The sequence below is a fragment of the Urocitellus parryii genome, chromosome 2 (assembly GCF_045843805.1).
Source record: "Urocitellus parryii isolate mUroPar1 chromosome 2, mUroPar1.hap1, whole genome shotgun sequence".
NCBI lineage: Eukaryota > Metazoa > Chordata > Mammalia > Rodentia > Sciuridae > Urocitellus > Urocitellus parryii.
The window spans coordinates 92,002,316-92,019,803 of record NC_135532.1 but is presented as its reverse complement, the minus strand read 5'-3'; the positions used below and the strand labels follow the sequence as shown (position 1 = coordinate 92,019,803).

The following is a 17,488-nucleotide window of genomic DNA, read 5'->3' as shown; positions in this document are numbered from 1 at the left end:
ACCTTTCTATGACTCCCAATATTTGTCCCTCTCTCCCCCTTATAGGAGGGTTCCTGGTCCAGATGGCACTGACAGTTGACATCACTCCAGTTCTGGAGTATCTGTCCAGTGGAGCTTAGGCCCTCAGGACATGTTTTTCCCTGAGTCAGTGACAGGTCCCAGAGGCAGAAGAAAAGGCATCATGGACCATGGGCATGATTGGGGTCCTGGCAAGGTGAGATTCACAACAGTGGGAATTAGGGGCTTGGGGACCCCTCTGGAACAGTGGGAAGTGGAGTTTAGGCTAGAGTTTGGCTACACTGTGCTGAAGTAAGATCTCAGTTCTTAAGTCCCTGCCCCTCAAGAACTTAGGCAGTGACAAATGGGTCTTTAGGATCTGGGTAGAGTGGGGGTTCAGGTTCAGATCTGCTCTAGGAATTGTAGATGGTCCAGGTGGCTGTGACAGAGCTGCAGAAGAGCATAGAGATCAAAGTCTGGCTCAGATGACCTGATCCTCAGGGTTAGAGTGCCTCCTGGCACAAAATGAGCAGGCACTGGGCAAGAAAGCAGCTGCCTTGCAGGCCCTGGAGCAGCAGGCAGCACAGCTGCTTGAGCACATGTGGCTGGGTGCCATGCATATGTCACCTGCCGACTGCTGCCATCTATGGATGCCAGCAAAGGCTCTGGGACCACCTGGGTGACTCAATGAGACTCCATAACGACCCAGGAATCCCTTGAGCTCTAGAAAACAGAGATCCCACTGAGTATGCACTGACCCTGAGTGACCTCTATATGACCCCTTGATTCCCAGTTTTGGTCATCTGACCTTGAAAGAACAAAGAGATCCTGTAACTCCTTGAGGCCATCTAGTGCCCCTAAGCCTAAAGACCTTTATCTCCAAGTGATCTAAACTTCTTTTTTCAGTTGTGCTGGGGATTGAAACCAGGAACACACTACTACTAGGCTATATTTTTATTTTTTAATTTGTAATTTATTTTTATTTTTTGATATGGGGATTGAACTCAGGGATATTAAACCACTGAGCCACATCCCCAGCCCTATTTTGTATTTATTTAGGGTCTCACTGAGTTGCTTCAGCAACTTGCCACTGCTGAGGCTGGATCTGAACTCCTGATCCTCCTGCCTAAGTCTCTCCAGCTGGTAGGATTACAGGCTGCGCCACCACGCCCAGCCCTTTTTATTTTTTATTTTGAGACAGATCTCACTAAATTGCTGAAGCTGGCCTAGAATTTGCAACAATTTGCAATCCTCCTGCTTCAGCTCCCTGTGATCTAAACTTGTAGTATTTGAGACCCTTTAGGTTAATCACATGATGTAGGTTAATCACGTAACAGTCAGTTTAAGGTGACTGGAGATTCTATTCTGCTGATACCAGAAGTCCAGTAGATTGCCTGCCCCACCCCCACGCTCCTTTGTGAAGTTGAGTGGGTCCCAGAGGAACTTCCAGGTTTACCTCTGCCAGGGGCTGGCAGTTTCGGGCAGTCCTTGCCTTGTCCCAGACAATGCGTTAGATCTGTGGCGGCTCAAAGTAAGCCTGACTCACCCCTCAGACCCTCAGACTACATGGCCAGCACCCCTGCAACCCTCATCCCAGACCCGCCCCGCCGTGGTCCCAGGGGCCTGGGTGGGGCGAGCGCATTCCAACCCCAAGGTCCAGAGGGCTGGAAAGCCCGGAGCGGATTAACAGCCAAAAAGAAAATCCGGATTTATTATTGGCTTTTCACTTTAGAGTCCGTCACCCTGTGCCCATTTTCATACTGGGAAACCAAAGCAGCACTTCTGCCTACATGCCACAATGACTAGAGGCAGCAGAGCTACCCGCAGCTGTGTTTAAGGCAGGGTGTGGCCTTCCCCATTTCTCCTCCAGCCCCTGTCCTGTTCAGATCGGGCTGTCCTAAAGCTCCTCACAGCCCTGAATTTGGTGCCTTTTTTGTACCCTTCTGTCTCACCACTGATGCAGGAACCCTGGGATCAAATATCTGAGTGATTTCCATGCTGATGCCAATAACAAGGACTACAGGCTGCTTGGCCCTTTATTTCAGATCAGAAACCTCTCATTTGCTTCTACCATTCCTCAACACCATGCACACTCTTTCTGTGGTGGCCTAAAGCACCAAACCCCCCACCTTCCCTTGGCCCTTGCATAGATTTGGCCTTAGGGGTACAATAAAGATCTGTGGAATCTGATTGTCTGATTCCTGGGGGAGTGAGTGGGGGCGGAGTGGCTGGGGATGAGAGATTGGGGTGGGGGGTTTTTCTGTTACGTGTTTTGAGCTTGCCTGGAATCCGCACCATGGTTTCCTTCCTGCCGTGCTTCCCAACTTTGCTCAAAGTCGCCGCCGGACTCCGAGCTGAAGGACCGCTGGACAGACCCTGGGACCGACAGAGGGCCTGAAGGGAAATGCGCCAAAGACCCACATGGGCAGGGTCAGCATGGGACCCCGAAGGGGTGAAGTGGGGCTATGGCGCAAGACCCTTCATCTTCCCTTTCCCTTGTTTTCCACCCCCTCAGGATGGAGTGGGCCTCAGGGGACGAAGGGAGGGGCCGGCAGGGACTGGGTGTGCCCTGGGAACTTCGACTGGGCCTGCTTCTAAGTGGTGAGGGGGCTGGGTGAGGACCAAGGGTTGTGGGATGTGATGGTGGGTCTTGGGGTGGCTGTCTCTTGGGAACATGGGATGGGGGTACAGAATAGAAGAACAACAGAACTGGCTGACCTACTGTCTTCAGTGCTGGTGGCCACACTGGCCCAGGCCCTAGCTCTAGATGTGCCTGGCTGTTCAAGAGGAAGCTGCTACCCAGCCACAGGTGACCTGTTGGTGGGCCGTGCTGACAGACTGACTGCCTCATCCACCTGTGGCCTGCATGGTCCTGAACCCTACTGCATTGTCAGTCACCTACAGGTGCTGCTGGGGTCTAGGTGAGAGGCTGGGTCAGGGTGGGGTTCATACTGCCTGAGGAACTGATCCTAACCCTCACTCAACCCAGGATGAGAAGAAGTGTTTCCTGTGTGATTCTCGGCGCCCCTACTCTGCTAGAGACAACCCATATAGCCATCGAATCCAGAATGTGGTCACCAGCTTTGCACCACAGCGCCGGGCAGCCTGGTGGCAATCAGAGAATGGTGAGGCTATGGGTGGGGCATGGATTGAGCAAGGCTGCCAACTAGTAGCCTCAAGACCTTGACCTCCGACTCCTGCCCCAGGTATTCCCAGGGTCACCATCCAGCTGGACCTGGAGGCTGAGTTTCATTTCACGCACCTCATTATGACCTTCAAGGTGCCCAAATCACCCTGCTTGACTCTCCATTGCCCCTGGACAGAGCCCCTGATCCTCAGTTTAGTCCTGAGCCCATGTGTTATGCACTGATTGCATGGATGGCACCTTTATTTCCCCATGCTATACATGTCTGTGCACTTCCAGGCCTTTGCACATGCTATTTCTGCTGCTCTCATTGCAGGCTGGGTCAGATGCTGTCTTCCTGGGCCCCATGATCCCTGGGGCCTCCCCATTAGAGGTGGCTACCCTCCTTAGTCATTGCCTGTCTTTCATGGTCATCCCTACCTGCCTTTGAACTGCTGGAGGGCAATCTCAGGCTGAGGAGAGTTCTCCATAGCCTGGGCTGGACTTGGGTCTGGTGCCTGCTGATCAGCTATGCCCCCCACCCAGACATTTCGCCCTGCTGCCATGCTGGTGGAGCGCTCAGCTGATTTTGGCCACACCTGGCATGTGTACCGATATTTCTCCTATGACTGTGGGGCTGACTTTCCAGGAGTTCCACTAGCCCCTCCACAGCACTGGGATGATGTAGTCTGTGAGTCCCGCTACTCAGAAATTGAGCCATCCACTGAAGGCGAGGTAAGGGTTAAGATTTTAATTAGGGGTGGGAAGGGAGTGCAATGGGTCTCAGCAAGGTCCTGTATCTCTATGGTCTCTCTGCCTCTCTAGGTTATCTATCGTGTGTTAGACCCTGCCATCCCTATCCTGGATCCGTACAGTTCACGGATTCAGAGTGAGTGCCCCACCCTTTCAGCCTGGCACAGTCCCAGCATCTGGATAAAGATTATCTGGGGCCTCAGTAACTATTTTGGGTGCTTTCTAGGGCAGGTGCCAAGCCTAGTTTAGCTCAGGAAGCAGTCAACCAGAGGTCTCCCAAGGTGACCTTGGCAGCTGCAGCCCCTGGATGAATACAGGGTTTCAAGGGCCAGTCTGGCTAGTTGGCCCCAACACTTTCCCCCTCAGACCTATTGAAGATCACCAATCTGCGGGTGAACCTGACTCGTCTTCACACACTGGGAGACAATCTGCTTGACCCAAGGCGGGAGATCCGAGAGAAGTACTATTATGCCCTGTATGAGCTGGTTGTGCGTGGCAACTGCTTCTGCTATGGACATGCCTCACAGTGTGCACCAGCCCCAGGGGCACCAGCCCATGTTGAGGGCATGGTAAGGAGCTTCAGATAGCTGGGATATAGTTTGGGGAAGGGGCAGGCATGGCCAGACAGGTTTTTTTTTTTTTAATATTTATTTTTAGGGCTGGGGATGTGGCTCAAACGGTAGCGTGCTCGCCTGGCATGCGCACGGCACTGGGTTCAATCCTCAGCACCACATACAAATAAAGATGTTGTGTCTGCCAAAAACTAAAAAATAAATATTAAAAAATTATTTTTTCGTGTAGTTGGATTTAATGCATTTATTTTACTTATTTTTATGTGGTGCTGGGGATCCAACCCAGGGCCTCGTGCATGCTAGGCAAGCGCTCTACCGCTGAGCCACAACTCCAGCCCGCCAGACAGTGTTTTAAAAATATTTTTTTAGTTGTCAATGAGGCCCTTTATTTATTTATTTATTCATATGCGGTGCTCAGAATTGAACACAGTGCCTCACACATGCTAGACAAGTACTCTACCACTGAGCTACAATCCCAGCCCCATGGCCAGACAGTTTTGACAATCTATCTGCCCACTTCCATAGGTGCATGGAGCCTGTGTCTGCAAGCACAACACCCGTGGCCTCAACTGTGAGCAGTGTCAGGATTTCTATCATGACCTGCCCTGGCATCCGGCTGAAGATGGCCACAGTCATGCCTGTAAGAGTAAGTGAGACCCTGGCCCCACAGCTCCAGAACTCTGTAGCCTGGCTGTGCCCTGGGTAGAGCCAAGAGCTGATTGGTCAAGCCCTTAATACTCAGGTTATGTCTAAAGGGTATCCAGGCTTAATATCCCTGGTGACCTCTTCAACTCTCCTCCATAATCTGCTTGGGCTAGGGGTCCAGGTTGATGTTGAAGACTTGCAGTCTGTATGCCATGACCTTCAAAATCTGGCCTCTGGGAGGGATCTAAGGTGGCACTAGGGTCCCTTCCTCTGTCCCTTACTCTCAGGAGCTGGTCCCTCAAGTGGCCTTTCCCCTTTCCCACAGAGTGTGAGTGTCACGGGCACACCCACAGCTGCCACTTTGACATGGCTGTTTACCTAGCATCTGGCAATGTGAGTGGAGGCGTGTGTGATAAGTGTCAGCACAATACAGCTGGGCATCACTGTGAGCTCTGCCGGCCCTTCTTCTATCGTGACCCAACCAAGGATCTGCGGGACCCAGCTGTGTGCCGCTGTGAGGCTGGGATTGGACATGAGGGAGGGGAAGCTGAGCCCGGGACAGAAACTGGGAAGCCAATTTGCTACCTAGGTTATGGGGAATTGGGGTGGGGGACTTAGTGTGGAACCAGACCAGGGACCTAGGGTGGGGAGGTTTTAGAAGAGGACTTATACTGGACTAATTGGGTTAAGGTGACCTTGTACCTCTTTTTGCTCTCAGCTTGTGATTGTGATCCTATGGGTTCCCAAGATGGTGGTCGCTGTGATTCTCATGATGATCCTGCACTGGGGCTGGTCTCAGGCCAGTGTCGCTGCAAAAAAAATGTGGTGGGCACTCGCTGTCAGCAATGCCGTGATGGCTTCTTTGGGCTCAGTGCCAGTGACCCCCTAGGCTGCCAGCGTAAGTGCCTCCTGACTCAGCTGAACCTGAGTACTGCTTCAGCTCCCCAAAGCTCTGATGTGCTTCCTTGCCTGCAGGTTGTCAGTGTAATACACGGGGCACAGTGCCTGGGGGCACCCCTTGTGACTCCAGTAGTGGAACCTGTTTTTGCAAGCGTCTGGTGACTGGACGCGGGTGCCATCGCTGCCTGGTATGCCGGAGGGAGCTGTAGTTCCTGGAGTCCTGAACACAGGACTGGGGTTCTGGGATCCCCTCAGCCACCAATGTCCATATCCTGGTGGATGAGTACTAAAAACTAAGAGTCCAGTCCTGGATGAGAAGACTCAAGTCTGGGAGGGCAGGGGTGTGTCCCAGTAGTCTGAAGGCCATGCATTCTCCAAGGGGTGGTAAACACTGAGGAGTCTGAGGAGTATGGTTGGACTCCCCACTGGGTGGCGAGGGGTCTATTTCTGGCTCCCAGCAACCATTTCCTCACAGCCTGGCCACTGGGGCCTGAGCCACGACATACTTGGTTGCCGCCCCTGTGACTGCGATGCAGGTGGTGCCTTGGATCCTCAGTGAGTGCTATAAATGGAGCCTGGGAGGGGGCAGGGAAAAAAGAGTGTATTCTTGAATAACCATAACACCCTTTAGGTGTGATGAGGCCACAGGCCAGTGCCGCTGCCGCCAGCACATGGTTGGACGGCGCTGTGAGCAAGTGCAACCTGGTTACTTCCGGCCCTTCCTGGACCATCTAACTTGGGAGGCTGAGGAAGCCCGAGGGCAGGTGGGTAGGCATGGCTAGAGAGGCTGCATTGAGGATAGTGTCTTGGGAGGGGATAGGGGTGCTATGCAGCCTTGGGTGAGTCCTTGGCCGAAGAAATAGGGTTTGGGGCTAAATATGGCAGAAAAGGCAGTGCCTCACCTGAGCCTCCATCCCTGGCTGCATTACCTCTCAGGTGCTGGATATTGTGGAGCGTTTGGCAATCACCGGGGAGACTCCATCCTGGACTGGCCCAGGCTTTGTGCAGCTGCGGGAGGGTCAGGTGCTGGAGTTCCTGGTGACTTCTTTGCCAAGGGCCATGGAATATGACCTGCTGCTGCGTTTGGAACCCCAGGTCAGACCCTGTGACAACTGACTTGGAGCTGAACCTCTGGGTATGGGGGCATCTCTTCCATCATTACCTTTCCCCAGGTTCCTGAGCAATGGGCAGAGATAGAACTGACTGTGCAACGTCCAGGGCCTGTGTCTGCCCACAGCCCGTGTGGGCATGTGCTGCCCAAGGACGACCGTATCCAAGGGACTTTACAACCAGACATTAGGTGAGGATACTGATGGTAGCACTCAAAATGGTGGGGGTTTGTGGGGCCAGCCCTTAGATCTTTGAAGGACACCTGGAACACCTGGAAGACCCCACTGCTCATTCATCTGCCTCTTCCTGAGTGCTGTTTGTCAGGCTCTGTTGGGCATGGCTCTGGTCATAGGAAGAAAGTAGACAAAACAGCTGGGCAAAATGGCCCAGTGGCTCAGGAAGCTGAGACAGGAGGATTGCAAGTTTAAGGCCAGCCTCAACAACTTAATGAGGCCCTGAGTTATTTAGTGAGACCCTGTCTCAAAATAAAAACAAAAAGGTTTGGTGTTGTAGCTCAGGGGTTAATCACCCATGGGTTTAATCCCCAGTACAAAAAAAAAAAAAAAAAAAAAGTAGATCAAATAAAGTCTGTTCTCTGAGGTCTAACAGAGGACAAGGCAATAATTAATTAGAAATCATCCAGTGTCACTATAGGAAGGGCCAATGGTGGTCATGTTGGTTGTGGGGCTGTGGCATCGGAGCACTTTGAACACTAGTCTGGTTAATGTTTTATTATATTTTGGGTAGTATGTATTTCATGTATCTTTTTCACTTTACTTTTTTTTTGGTGCTTGGGATTGAACCCAGGGCCTCATGCATGTCTAGCCCCAAAAGTTAGTAATTTGTTTTTCCTTTGCAGTGCTGGGTATTGAACCTAGAGTTGCATGAATGCTAGGCAAGCACTGATCACTGAGCCACATCCCAAACCCTCTTTTTGTACATTTTTTTTTTAACATTGGGGATTGAATTCAGAGGTGCTTTACCACTAAGCTACATCCACAGCCCTTTCTGGTTTTTTTTGTACTTGTGTATGGACAACATGCCTTTATTTTATTTATTGTTTTGCAGTGCTAAGGATCAAACCCAGTGCCTCACACATGCTAAGCAGAGCACATGCTAAGCAAGTGCTCTGACATTGCACTACAGCTCCAGCCCTGTTTTTGTTTTTTGAGATGGGGACTCGTTAGGTTGCCCATATTGGTCTTGAACTCACAATCCTCCTGCTTCAGCCACTTGAGTAGCTGAGATTATAGGCATATGCCACCAAACGTGGCTGTTTTTACACTTTTTAAAAAAATTATTTTTTAGTTGTAGTTGGATACAATACACTTATTTAATTTTTATGTGGTGCTGAGGATCAAACCCAGGGCCTCGCACATGCTAGGTGAGCACTCTACCACTGACCACAACCCCAGACATCTTTTTACACTTTTGATCATGTAAATATTGGTACATACACAGAAGTAGAAAGAATAGCATAATTAACCTAGTTGTATCCATTATAAACATTTTGCCAACTGTTGCTGGTGTTTAACAAAGATCCCCCTATTTGGGTGCAGTGGCATACATGTGTAATCCCAGTGACTTGGGAGACTGAGGCAGGAGGACTGAGAATTCCAGGCCAGCCTGGGCAACTTAGTGAGGCCATATCTCAAATAAAATCAAAATGACTGGGATGTGACTCAGTTGTAAAGGACTCTGGATTCAGTCCCCAATAGCTCAGAAAAACAAAACAAAAACCCAAAGATCCTTCTAGTTGTTGAGTGGAAAACAGACTTAAAGGGGTCAAAGTAAGAAGCTAGGAGATATGCTAAAGACTGCTGAGTTGGACAAGTGAAAGTCAATGGTACAAAGGTATAACAGAGATAGTGAGGAAAGGGAAGGCTCCAGAGGGTGTAGTAGTAGAGCTGATGTCTTAAATATATAGGGAGGTGAGAGAAGGTGGAAAGGTGACTTCGGGTTTTGGCCTGGGCATTTGGATGGGGGTGGGACTCTTTACTGAGATGGAGACATAGGGAGGAGCAGTTCTGAAATGCTTGGACATGGAGGTGTGTGACTAGATTTCTATGTCTGGAATTACTAGGAGGAGCCAAATTAGAGATAAAAATTTGGGACTTATTACTCATAAAGGGGGTCATTCTAGAAATGACCAGAGAAAGAGAAGACTAGAACCAAGCTTTGGGGTACTCTAATGTTAGAGGCTAGTAAAGAAGGAGGAACTAGGGGTCTGGGGGCGGGACCAGGAGTGTAGGTGAGGACCAAGAAGCTAAGAGAAGGAGCTGGGGATATAGCTCAGTTGGTAGAGTGCTTGCCTCCCATGCACAAGGCCCTGGGTTCAATCCCCAGCACTAAAAAAAAAGGAAGAAGCTAAGAGAAAAGTGTGTCTAAAGAGGAAGGCACAGTGAGTTCACAACATGCTGATGAGTGCTGGAGTCAGATAAGAACAGAAGTAGCTGCTGGGTTTAGTTACATGGAGGTCATTCATGACCTTGGCACAGGATGGAGCAGAAGTCTGCTGGAGGAGAGGGCTAGAGAGAGAAGACATTTACTATAGTGGTCTCTACTTAGGAATTTATTTTTCAAGAAAGCAAAAGTGAGCCTGGCGCAGGGCGTATGCCTGTAATCCCAGCATCTTGGGAGGCTGAGGCAGAAGGATCATAAATTCAAAGCCAGCCTTGGCAACAGCAAAGCACTAAGCAACTCAGTGAGACCCTGTCTCTAAATAAAGTACAAAATAGGGTTGGGGATGTGGCTCAGTGGTCAAGTGTCTCTGAATTCAATCCCCAGCACCACCCCCCCCCAAAAAAAAAAAGAAAGCAAAAGTGAGATGGAAAGCCAGGCACAGTGGCACATGCCTGCAATCCCAGAGGCTTGGGAGGCTGAGGCAGAGGATTTTGAGTTCAAAGGCAGTCTCAGAAACTTAATGAGACCCTAAGCAACTCAGCAAGACCTGGTCTCTATATAAAATATCAAGAAGAGCTGGCATGTGGCTCAGTAGGTTCAATCCCTGGTACCAAAAACAAAAATAAGAAAAAAATTGAGGTGGAAACTAGGAGAAGACGTAAGGTATTGAAAAAGAATTTCAGGGTGGATGCATCCGAGAAAGCATCATTAAAGTCTCTCTTCCTGCTGCCGTCATGTCTAAATCGGAGTCCCCTAAAGAGCCCGAACAGCTGCGGAAGCTATTCATCGGAGGGCTGAGCTTTGAAACAACTGATGAGAGTCTGAGAAGCCATTTTGAGCAATGGGGAACACTCATGGACTGTGTGGTTATGAGAGATCCAAATATCAAGTGCTCCAGAGGCTTTGGGTTTGTCACTTATGCCACTGTGGAGGAAGTGGATGCAGCCATGAATGTAAGACCACACAAAGTGGATGGAAAAATAGTGGAACCAACGAGATCTGTCTCGAGAAGATTCTCAAAGACAGGGGCCCACTTAACAAAAAGATCTTTGTTGGTGGCATTAAAGAAGACACTGAAGAACATCACCTACGAGATTATTTTGAACAGTATGGGAAAATTGAAGTTACTGAAATCATGACTGACCAAGGCAGTGGAAAGAAAAGGGGCTTTGCTTTTGTAACTTTTGATGACCATGACTCTGTGGACAACATTGTCATTCAGAAATACCATACTGTGAATGGCCACAACTGTGAAGTGAGGAAAGCTCTGTCAGAGCATCTAGCCAAAGAGGTTGAAGTGGTTCTGGAAACTTTGGTGGTGGTCGTGGAGGTGGTTTTGGTGGAAATGACAATTTCGGTCGTGGAGTGAACTTCAGTGGTCGTGGTGGCTTTGGTGGCAGTCATGGTGGTAGTGGATATGGTGGCAGTGCGGGGACGGCTACAATGGATTTGGTAATGATGGAAGCAATTTTGGAGGTGGTGGAAGCTACAATGATTTTGGCAGTTGCAACAGTCAGTCATCAGATTTTGGACCCATGAAGGGTGGAAACTTTGGAGGCAGAAGCTCTGGACCTTACAGTGGTGGAGGCCAATATTTTGCCAAACCATGAAACCAAGATGGCTATGGTGGTTCCAGCAGCAGCAGTAGCTATGGCAGTGGCAGAAGGTTTTAATACTGCCAGGAAACAAAGCTTAGCAGGAGAGGAGAGCCAGAGAAGTGACAGGGAAGCTACAGGTTACAACAGATTTGTGAACTCAGCCAAGCACATTGGTGGCAGGGCCTAGCTGCTACAAAGACATGGTTTAGACAATATTCATGTGTATGGGCAAAAAAACTCGAGGACTGTATTTGTGACTAATTGTATAACAGGTTATTTTAGTTTCTGTTCTGTGGAAAGTGTAAAGCATTCCAACAAAGGGTTTTAATGTAGACTTTTTTTTTTTTTTGCACTCATGCTGTTGATTGCTAAATGTAATAGTCTGATCATGACGCTGAATAAATGTGTCTTTAAAAAAAAAAAAAAGAATTTCAGTGAGATAAAAGAACCAAAGTATGGGTTCACAGGATGATGGGAATGACCTAGAACACAGAGAGAAAGTGATGTAGTGTTACTGAAAATTAGCAGAGGTTATAGGTTGTAGGTCAGGGTAAGCAGAAGATCAAAGTAGTTGTTGAAGAAAAATTGGTAAGTTTTTATGCTGGGGAAATGCTGTGGAGTGCGGAAAGGCTGTATGAGTGTTTCCAATGAGCTTGTCTGCCCAGGTGTATGATTCTAGAGAGCCATATTTATGGGAATCCTCTGTACAGATCTCTGAGGTATCCAGCAGCTATCTGTTGGCCTGGTGTAACCTGGCCCAGTCCAGCCCAGCCCAGCCTGTCTCACCCATAGTCTCTGCCTTGGCCAAGGTTTGGTTGCTGCAAATGGGGTGTGAGAGGTCCAGAATGATGGATATGAGGATCAAGGATAACCTCCTATCTTATTCCTGCTTTCCTCCAGGTACATGATGCTTCCTAGACCTATTTGCCTTGAGCCTGGCACCTCTTACAAATTGCATCTGAAGCTGTTACGAACAGGAGGAAGCACCCAGCCTGAGACCTCCTACTCTGGACCTGACCTACTCATTGACTCGGTGAACTCTTGCCCATACCAACCAAGATGGCAGGGTCTGTGGGATGGGTCTTGTGGTGGTAGTGGTGGTGGAAATGAGAGGTTTGTGACAGAAGAAGCAGGCTCATGGTGGTATCAGGGCTAACAAGCCCATGGCACTACTTTGGAAGTTCCATTGTGGTCCTTGATGTGAGTTATACTCTTGTTCATCTCTTCAGCTGGTGTTGCTGCCCCGTGTCCTGGTGCTAGAAATGTTCAGTGGGGGTGATGCTGCTGCCCTGGAGCGCCGTGCCACCTTTGAACGCTATCGATGTCATGAAGAAGGTCTGGTGCCTGGCAAGGTCCCTCCTTCCGAGGCCTGTGCCCCCCTCCTCATTAGCCTGTCTACTCTGATATACAACGGTGCCCTGCGTGAGTACCCGTGACATGGGTCGGTGGGGCAGAAGTGGAGGCCCAGCTTGATTTGCACCCCTGTCCCACAGCTTGTCAGTGTGACCCTCAAGGTTCACTGAGTTCTGAGTGCAACCCTCATGGTGGCCAGTGCCAATGCAAACCTGGAGTGGCTGGACGCCGCTGTGACCTCTGTGCCACTGGCTACTATGGCTTTGGCCCCATCGGCTGTCAAGGTACTTGCCTCCTCCTTGTTCCCTTCTATTCTTTTCTCTCCTTCCCACTACTGTTCTCCCTCCTCCATCTGGCTCTGCTTCCTTCCTCTAACTCTGCCTTGGACCCCATACTAAATCTTAGCCCTGAGTCACTTACAGTTCTCTTCCATTCCCTGACCTTCCCACCCTGATCCAACACAGACTCTCCTTAGGCCCTTTCCCTCAGTTCAGACTTTGCACTGCCCACAGCCTGCCAGTGCAGTCCTGAAGGGGCACTCAGCAGCCTATGTGAAGGAACTAGTGGGCAATGTCCCTGCCGCACTGGTGCCTTTGGGCTTCGTTGTGACCACTGCCAGCGTGGCCAGTGGGGATTTCCTAGCTGCCGGCCATGTGTCTGCAATGAGCATGCTGATGAATGTGACACCCACACAGGCATTTGCCTGGGCTGCCGTGATCACACAGTGGGTGAGCACTGTGAAAGGTGAGCCTGGAGAGTCTATGAGTAGGTTGGTGGGTAGGAAGGCTGTCTGGGGATGACCCATTTCTTTCTTTACTTCCCTACAGGTGCATTGCTGGCTTCCATGGGGATCCACGGCTGCCATATGGGGGCCAGTGCCGGCCCTGTCCCTGCCCTGAAGGCCCTGGAAGCCAAAGGCACTTTGCTACTTCTTGCCACCGGGATGGCTACTCCCAGCACATTGTGTGCCACTGCCAGTTAGGCTACACAGGTAAGTGGGTAGGGGGCAGGCATGGGATCAGTGTGAAGTGGCTGGGCTGAGCACTCATGGTTTCCCCTTGACTGTGGGCAGGGCCACGGTGTGAAGCTTGTGCCCCTGGGCACTTTGGGGATCCATCAAGGCCAGGTGGCAGATGCCAACCATGTGAATGCAGTGGGAACATTGACCCTATGGACCCTGATGCTTGTGACCCCCACACGGGGCAATGTGTGCGCTGTTTACACAACACAGAAGGGCCACAGTGTGCCCACTGCAAGCCTGGCTTCCATGGTCAGGCTGCCCGACAGAGTTGTCACCGTGAGTATATACATGGGAAGGAATAGTGGGGGTGGGGTTCCACTGTTTGAGCTCTCATTGACTATTGTGCTCATCTTGCTGGCACAGGCTGCACCTGCAATCCACTGGGCACAGATCCCCAGCATTGCCCATCCACTGACCAGTGCCATTGTGATCCAAGCAGTGGGCAGTGTCCATGTCTCCCCAATGTCCAAGGCCTTAGCTGTGACCACTGTGCCCCCAACTTTTGGAACCTTACTAGTAGCCACGGCTGCCAGCCTTGTGCCTGCCACCTAAGCCGAGCCAGAGGCCCCACCTGCAATCAGGTATGGAACCCTTCTGTAGATCTCTGGGTAGATGGTCCCTGATGTCTGCCTCATCTCAGGGGCTCAGCCTCTGATGGAGACTCTGACTCCTGCTCTGTTTCCACCCTAGTTCACAGGGCAGTGTCACTGTCGTGCTGGCTTTGGCGGGCAGACTTGTTCAGAGTGCCAAGAACTCCACTGGGGAGACCCTGGGTTGCAGTGCCGTGGTGAGGTGGTTGGGGAGCCAGGGTGGATGGAGGACTCTCTAGGATGCTCCACAGGGGCCCTAACTCTGTATTCTGCCTTTTCCTGCAGCCTGTGATTGTGACCCTCGTGGAATAGACACACCTCAGTGTCACCGCTCCACAGGCCATTGTAGCTGCCGCCCAGGCGTGTCTGGTGTGCGCTGTGATCAGTGTGCCCGGGGCTTTTCTGGTGTCTTTCCTTCATGCCACCCTTGCCATGCATGCTTTGGGGATTGGGACCGTGTGGTACAGGACTTGGCTGCCCGTACACGGCGCCTGGAGCAGTGGGCACAGGAACTCCAGCAGACCGGTGTGCTGGGTGCCTTTGAGAGCAGCTTTTGGCACATGCAGGAGAAGCTGGGCATGGTGCAGGCCATTGTGGGTGCCCACAACACCTCAGCTGCCTCTACTATGCAGCTTGTGGAGGCCACAGAGGAGCTGCGGTGCGGATGAGTTAGAGGATACATGGTGGGATGGGGCAAAGGTATAGTGCACCAGGCTGAAGCCTCTCTAAACAGACATCCATTGATGCAGGCATGAAATTGGGGAGGCCACTGAGCACCTGACTCAGCTGGAGGCCAAGTTGACAGATGTGCAGGATGAGAACTTCAATGCCAACAATGAACTCAGTGGTCTAGAGCGAGATGGACTTGCACTTAATCTCACACTACGTCAGCTTCACCAGCATCTGGACCTGCTCAAGCATTCAAACTTCTTAGGTAAGTAGTTGGTCAAATAGGCAGGAGGGCTAGGGTTGATATTCAGCTGACTGCCTGCCTCTGCCCAACTTAGGTGCCTATGACAGCATCCACCATGCCTATATCCAGTCTGAAGAGGCAGAACGTCGTGCCAATACCTCAGCCCTGCTAGTGCCTAGCTCTGTGAGCAACTCAGCAGATACCCGGCATCAGACAGAAGTGCTAATGGATGGCCAGAGGGAAGACTTCAACCAAAAACATCTGGCCAACCAGCGAGCACTGGGCAAACTCTCTGACCATGCTCGCACCCTGAGCTTGACTGTCATAAATGAACTGGTGAGATGCAAGTCAGGTGGGGTGATAGGTAAGTATGGATATTCTCACAGAGCCCTAACTTCTTCTATGTCTGGCAGGTGTGTGGGGCCCCAGGGGATGCACCTTGTGTTACCAGCCCTTGTGGGGGTGCCGGCTGCCGGGATGAGGATGGGCAGCTCCGCTGTGGGGGTCTTGGCTGCAGCGGGGCTGCAGCCACAGCAGACCTAGCATTGGGCCGGGCCCGGCACACACAGGCAGAGCTACAGCGTGCACTAGTAGAAGGTGATGGCATCCTCAGCCGAGTGGCTGAGACTCGACGGCAAGCAGGTGAGGCACAGCGGCGGGCCCAGGAGGCCCTGGACAAGGCTAATGCTTCCAGGGGACAAGTGGAACAGGCCAACCAGGAACTTCGAGAACTTATCCAGAGTGTAAAAGACTTTCTTAGCCGTAAGTCTCCCCTGTGTCTATGTTCTTTTTAGGTTTAATGTGGGTCTCAGGGCTTGTAGTTGTCTTATATCTGACCCCATGTCCAGCCTATAAATCATTGCCCATATGTGATCCTTCAGTCCATGTCCCTGGGTCTGTGCCTTTTGTATAGTCCCCATCCCTGTGCTTACATCCTTATACCTATTAACAAACTCCTATTTCATGTATGATCCAGAGTCCACACCAAGATTATGTCCCCATATTCATGCTGAAGAATCTGTCTTTAAGCTTTTGTCTGTGTCCCTGTAGAGGAGGGTGCTGATCCTGATAGCATTGAGATGGTGGCTACACAAGTACTGGAGCTCTCTATCCCAGCTTCACCAGATCAGATCCAGCACCTGGCAGGTGCGATTGCAGAACGGGTTAGAAGCCTGGCAGATGTAGACACAATCCTGGCACGTACTGTGGGGGATGTGCGTCGGACTGAGCAGCTACTGCAGGATGCACAGCGGGCAAGGTCTGACCCCAATCCTGATCCCTATTCCTGACATGGGATTCTGATACCTTCAAGCCCTAATTCCCCCTTTTCCCAAGGAGCCGGGCTGAAGGTGAGAAACAGAAGGCAGAAACAGTACAGGCAGCACTGGAAGAGGCTCAGCGGGCACAGGGTGCTGCCCAGGGTGCCATCCAGAGAGCAGTGGCTGACACACACCATACAGAGCAGACTCTGCACCAGGTGTAGTCTCCCTAGGACATCAGAGGGGCAAGATTATGGGCATGTACCATAGATCTGTTTAACCCTGGGCCTATTCATGGCAGGTACAGGAAAGAATGGCAGGTGCAGAGCAGGCACTGAGCTCTGCAGGTGAGCGGGCTCAGCAACTGGATGCTCTCCTGGAGGCTCTGAAACTGAAACGGGCAGGAAATAGTCTGGCAGCTTCTACAGCCGAAGAAACAGCAGGCAGTGCCCAGAGCCGTGCTTGGGAGGCTGAGCAGGTGGGCTGAGACAACCTGCTGAAGAAGGTAGGGATGATGGTTGAGCCTCTACTGGGCTAGCATACCAATGCTGCCTTCTACATCTACAGCTGCTGCAGGGCCCAGTGGGTGATCAGTACCAAACTGTGAGGGCCCTGGCTGAGCGCAAGGCCCAGGGTGTGCTGGCTGCACAGGCCAGGGCAGAACAACTGCGAGAAGAAGCTCGGGGTCTGTTGCAGGCTGCTCAGGACAAGTTGCAGCGACTACAGGGTGAGAAGTGTGGCAGGGAGGAACCAAAGAGGTGGGACTGTGGGAAAAGGGCCCCTAAGTTGATACATGCCCCTACTAGAACTGGAGGGCACCTATGAAGAGAACGAACGTGCACTGGAGGGCAAGGCTGCACAGCTGGACGGGCTGGAGGCCAGGATGCGCAGTGTGCTTCAAGCCATCAATCTGCAGGTCCAGATCTACAACACTTGCCAGTGACCCCTTGTCTAGAGCCTATCCCAGTCCCCAGCCCCGCTCTGCACGCCTTCACATTAAAGAGCTCTCAGCCTGTCAGGGCTCCCAATAAACCAGTGTGAACCCTCACAGTGTCGTCTGGACTCTGTTTTGGGATGGGCGGGATCTGCGCAGAACCTCCACAGGTCCACTGGCTCTGCCTAAGCATCGGAGCCCCTCCTCCTCCGCTAGGACCCGCCCCGGAGCTTCCAGTTGTCGCGAGCCCTCTCCCGCCGGAAGTGCGTCACCAGTTCGGCGCTCCGCCTCTTGGGGCCGTAACTAGAAGTCGAAA

The 17,488-nt window shown here is 51.4% G+C and overlaps 1 protein-coding gene and 1 pseudogene across 1 annotated transcript; both read left to right on the top strand.

The window, feature by feature from the left end:
• The first annotated feature begins 2,327 nt into the window (after positions 1 to 2,327).
• On the top strand, positions 2,328 to 17,286 carry Lamb2 (laminin subunit beta 2). The gene is made up of 33 exons (XM_026383767.1): positions 2,328 to 2,427; positions 2,513 to 2,598; positions 2,729 to 2,901; positions 2,987 to 3,122; positions 3,204 to 3,277; positions 3,668 to 3,856; positions 3,947 to 4,010; positions 4,241 to 4,443; positions 4,972 to 5,092; positions 5,417 to 5,605; positions 5,810 to 5,989; positions 6,067 to 6,179; positions 6,467 to 6,546; positions 6,623 to 6,755; positions 6,928 to 7,086; positions 7,164 to 7,291; positions 12,003 to 12,135; positions 12,332 to 12,524; positions 12,596 to 12,739; positions 12,968 to 13,199; positions 13,283 to 13,446; positions 13,528 to 13,752; positions 13,840 to 14,057; positions 14,167 to 14,263; positions 14,352 to 14,724; positions 14,816 to 15,000; positions 15,074 to 15,315; positions 15,393 to 15,741; positions 16,030 to 16,237; positions 16,315 to 16,456; positions 16,540 to 16,716; positions 16,806 to 16,965; positions 17,045 to 17,286. Exons 1-33 carry the CDS (start codon positions 2,402 to 2,404, stop codon positions 17,179 to 17,181), a joined length of 5,433 nt encoding a protein of 1,810 aa, XP_026239552.1. The 5' UTR covers positions 2,328 to 2,401; the 3' UTR covers positions 17,182 to 17,286.
• On the top strand, positions 10,100 to 11,441 carry LOC113179271 (heterogeneous nuclear ribonucleoprotein A1-like; annotated as a pseudogene).
• Positions 17,287 to 17,488: the final 202 nt, after the last annotated feature.